This window comes from Triticum dicoccoides, chromosome 7A (assembly GCF_002162155.2).
Source record: "Triticum dicoccoides isolate Atlit2015 ecotype Zavitan chromosome 7A, WEW_v2.0, whole genome shotgun sequence".
In the NCBI taxonomy this organism is placed as follows: domain Eukaryota; kingdom Viridiplantae; phylum Streptophyta; class Magnoliopsida; order Poales; family Poaceae; genus Triticum; species Triticum dicoccoides.
Genome location: NC_041392.1, coordinates 712,902,234 through 712,906,635, shown reverse-complemented (window position 1 = coordinate 712,906,635; position 4,402 = coordinate 712,902,234). Strand labels below are relative to the sequence as shown.

Below are 4,402 nucleotides of genomic sequence, written 5' to 3'. Positions count from 1 at the left end.
CCAAAGCATTGGTATTGGAACCCTCCTACCCCCATCTGACAGCCTCGGTCGGTCGGCAGCAAGAGGAGGGGGGCCCATCTATTTCTTTTATCTTTTCCTTAGGTTTTGTTCCCCTGGCGACATCGATGAGGTGGTGGAGATGATGGCGTGTTGAAATAAGGTCTCTCTGGCATCTCCTACCTCGATGAAGTCTGATCCGGCCTCGAAGAAGGGTTTGTGAGAGTTTTTGTCGCAAGATCTGTTGGCTGTTGGTTCTCTTTGAATCTTGGCAGTTGGTGTGTCTATCAAGGAGTGCAATTGGCTGTCTATTAGTGCGACGGCTTACATTTTCTTCCATGTTGTTCTGCAACATGGTCCTCCTTCTCCAACTCTCTGCTCTGGTGGTGATGGATTGCAGGATGTACTGCGTGAGGTGATGCTCCAATGATGTTTCTTCGGCAACTTCTAGATCTCGTCTCAAGCGGCAAGCGGCTATTGTGGTCTCTAAATCCTGATATGGCGAGGGCATTTGCAGGTGTCCTTTTTCTTTACTGTTGCTTCAGTGCATTTTTCAACCTCGAGTGGACAGTCTACAATTAAAGGAAAGAACAAAGCCTAGTAATTTCAAATGGTTTCATAATCACTGGAATGTAGTATAAAACACATAACCAACATACTCTACACTAAATTAACGTTAGACAACGTGTAACCAACATACACTGAATTTCTTTTATCTTCTTCCAGATTAATTATTTGGTAGTCTTCGGTTTATTCTTGGACGAATTTCTTGTACCTTGGCCTGATACCTTGCGCATCTTAGCAGCAGGTTCGTCCAAACCATGCTCATCGTTGCTACCAGCACCAGCTTTGTTTGGTCCTGTAGTCTTGACATCATCTTTGCTGCCATGTTCAATGCTTTGTTTCTTCTTGCCGCCAGCAATTTTCCTTCTTATTTTGGAAGGGGCACTTATGACATCCTTGTTTTGCTCTCCCTTGGCAGCCTTGAATGTTGCCACTCTCTTTCTTGGCTTCAAATCATCATCAGCTTCCACTTCTACTTCTGTCCCTGCTTCCTTGGCATCACCATCCTCGCTCACTTGCCCTGGGCTAGACACTACTTTTTTGTTAGATTGGGTCCCAGTCAGCTTCTGCAGTTGTGGCACATAGGCTGTAGTCTAAATAGAGAGAGTACAAATCAGAGGGTTAGATAGATTTAGGATGGCAGAAAGTGTGATAGTGAAGTAGTGTTGGCGTGTTGCTCACCCTGCCACCAGCTGTTATGAATTCAATTTTCTTTCCTGCAATAACCAGAAACTGGATAAATCTGATGAGGGCCAAAGGATAACAAACTGGAGCACATAATTACTGACATTCCTATTTTCATGCATAATTGCCGCAGTTCATCTTATGAAATGCAAAATTACGACGAGTTCCATCAGTGGCCAATTTTCCCAAATAATGGACGTGACCATGTTCAAGACTATCATTTTTTTCCTTTAGAAACTCACCATCGACTTTACCAGGCTTCTTGCCCCAGCGGTGATGAAACAACCATTCCACAGGAAAGCGATCACAATCAGCATCAACATCGACAGCATATTTCACAACCTAATAAATTTTTGGGTCAAGACACAAGTATTCTGCAAGGTATACAGTAGTGCAGTACAGTTACTCAAAACAATGTAAAGTTAGACTAACTTCTTGGATGCTTTGATGTAGCGCTTCACAACTCTCCCTTGTTAGGCTAGAAGCAATCTGCAATGGATGGATTTTCGACTACAAATAATAACATGAATTTTGTTATGGCCAAGCCGCACTGAAACACAAGTGCAGAAGATGCAGCAGTTCTATCTATTGAACACTAGCAGATTTATTTCCTAGACTCCTAGGTGTGTGTTAGCCGAAATTATTAGGGATAAGATCAGATTGCTTAGGGTCCATGGAATGGCTATTAATTCCTTTTTGAATTATTAGCTGGAGGGGGGCAATGCATAACAAAATGAATTCCTGGTCCCATCCCCTCTTGTACAATCAGGCCTCTAGCATCCAAGGATGAGTGTCCAACCCTTAGTCCTAGCGTTCGTACATTTCCAGGCCCATAACAAATTCAAAGTTCAGGTATTTCGTTTGGTGCAAGCCTCGCAAATTTCTGTACCAATACCTGGTAAAGCACCTCATCTGCAATCCAATTACCAATGCCTGATATGAAGCTCTGCTCATAAAAACAAACACAAGATGTCAATTATGGTATTATCAGAAAAAGAACAAGTTAATTCTGTATATCATAGGAAAACATAATTGTAAAGCCAATAATTTCTATCGACTCAACGATGATCACCTGATCAAGTAAAAGAGCTTTTATTCCAATCTTCTTCCTGCTCAGTGAGTCCACAAAATTATCAACAGACATCGGCTCAAAGAGCGCATCTGGACCTAACTCAGAAATTGGAGGTACAGTTTCAGGCTGCCAACAATACTTGAGTGAGCAAAGTTTTATAAAATTTAAAGGAAAACAACCGAACTCTTGCCTTGCCTCCAGATAATTTAAACTGAACTTGAGAAAGCAATAAAAGCACTTACATCATCAAATAACCGAACTCTTGCAAAGCGCCTCTTATCAGTGAAGGAAAACTCCAAGCCATCATCAAGCTGTACAATGCATAAATTTTAAAAGGTTGGGCACATCAAAGTTAAAAACTAACTTCAGATGAGGCTTGGCTCCCAGTGTGAACAGGTTAGAGACATCAATGATAACTCCAAGCCGTAGAGCTCCTTCCTAGCCATCTTCAGGAGGGACTAACTAGTGCGGAAATTCCAAACTTGGCCAACGATTGATGATATAATTTCTTTTATTACAAGGGAATTAAGTGTCTTAATCTCATGAGGGCTATTTGTGCCAGGCCGCAGGTTTCCGTGTGCTAGCTCTACTCCTGGCGAATGAGCCAGGGCCTCCATATCCTATTTTTGCTGGCATTCCCCGGAACATGCCCAATTCTGAAGAGCGGGTGATGAACATTAGAATCTCTGTCCATGAGTTTATTATAAGCTTGGTGTGTTGAAAGATATGGGCTACTGAAACATTGCCTTTCCTGCTTATCTACAGCCACGGTTATTCTACAAATTAACCAACAAAAGTTTGCAAGAGAAGTGACTCATGCCACTTTCAACTCGTGAGCTCACACCTGAAGTTCACCATTTTGAACAAGCACTGCCGCAAAAGCAACACATTACCACAGATAACTCCGCGTTTAGAATAACTGAAAAGAATCTGCACATTGTTTTTTGGGCTCCTGACCTCGACGAAGAATTTGGAGTACTTGGAGGGCCACTCGTCCTCAGAGTTGACAGCTGATCTGAAACCATCCATAAGCTACGTTATGAGCTCCAACTGTACAAGTAATAATCTATCCTAGTGAAACAACAGTGAGATACGAAACGAAAAAGAGTACTTGCCTCTTGTACTTTGTGACGGCAACGCCCTTTATGTAGATCGCACCTGCCATTCCTGCAAAGCCAGAGCATGTTCATGTCAACCTCGGTGTTTGCTGAAGCCAAAATATCTCCCCCTTTCCCAACTCTGCCTCTTTTGGAGGACAGTAATCGGCAGCAATTGTCATTGGGATATCATCAGCGAGCAATTAAGCGAATTCATGTTGACACTACATGGGATTTCTATGGGAATCGAGCATAAATCGTTGCCAATCAAGCTAATGCACCTCCAGCGAGTTACTGCAGAACAAGACTGCAATTGGCAAAGCAAGCAGAGGCAGGGTAGGTCCGGGAAACTGTCGTGTGGTGGTAGTGGTGGGTACTGACCGAACTGGAAGGAGGGGAAGGGCGGGGCGTCGAGGCGGAGCCAGAGGTTCTTGCCCCTCCGGCGCGCGGCCACGATGGTCCTGCCCACCATAGCGCGCTCGAAGGCCACGCGCCCGGCGGCGGCGACGACGACCTTGGAGTCGTCCGCGACGGCGCAGCGCGTGATGCGGCGGCCCACGCAGTGCGCCTCCAGCGCCCTCCGCGCCGCCTCCACCTCCGGAAGTTCCGGCATCCCCGCTCTCTCTCTCTCTCCCCTGAGTCCTCTCCGGCGTCAGTGTCAGACAGGCAGGGGCAGCACGGCGAGCGTGTCCATCCCAACCGGGCCCCAAGTGCGAATGGGCTGAGTTTGGGCGTCTCCTCACGCGTGCGCGGGCCGTGCGGATGGGCGGGCCCATCGGTACGTGATTGATGTGAACACATTTATTATGGGTCACCTCAAAAAGAAATTTTGGTTGCAAGCTGTCATGTGTTAATAAAGCCTGACTGTCTTTCCTAAAAAAAGCTGTCATGTGTTTTTTTAGATCTAAAAACACCTGCCATGTTTTTGTAAAAACAAAAATGCAGGCTGTCATGTCATAAATTCTGATCGTACTTATAATGCATGCAC

General features: G+C 45.1%; 1 protein-coding gene across 1 annotated transcript; it reads right to left on the bottom strand.

The window, feature by feature from the left end:
• Positions 1–575: 575 nt before the first annotated feature.
• LOC119331489 (formamidopyrimidine-DNA glycosylase-like) lies at positions 576–4,113 on the bottom strand. Its single transcript, XM_037604646.1, has 10 exons — positions 3,796–4,113; positions 3,433–3,484; positions 3,275–3,332; positions 2,560–2,628; positions 2,318–2,443; positions 2,141–2,191; positions 1,678–1,755; positions 1,488–1,587; positions 1,243–1,277; positions 576–1,154 (listed from the first exon to the last, which is right to left on the bottom strand). The coding sequence occupies exons 1-10, from the start codon at positions 4,025–4,027 to the stop codon at positions 729–731; spliced, it is 1,227 nt and encodes a 408-aa protein (XP_037460543.1). The 5' UTR covers positions 4,028–4,113; the 3' UTR covers positions 576–728.
• Positions 4,114–4,402: the final 289 nt, after the last annotated feature.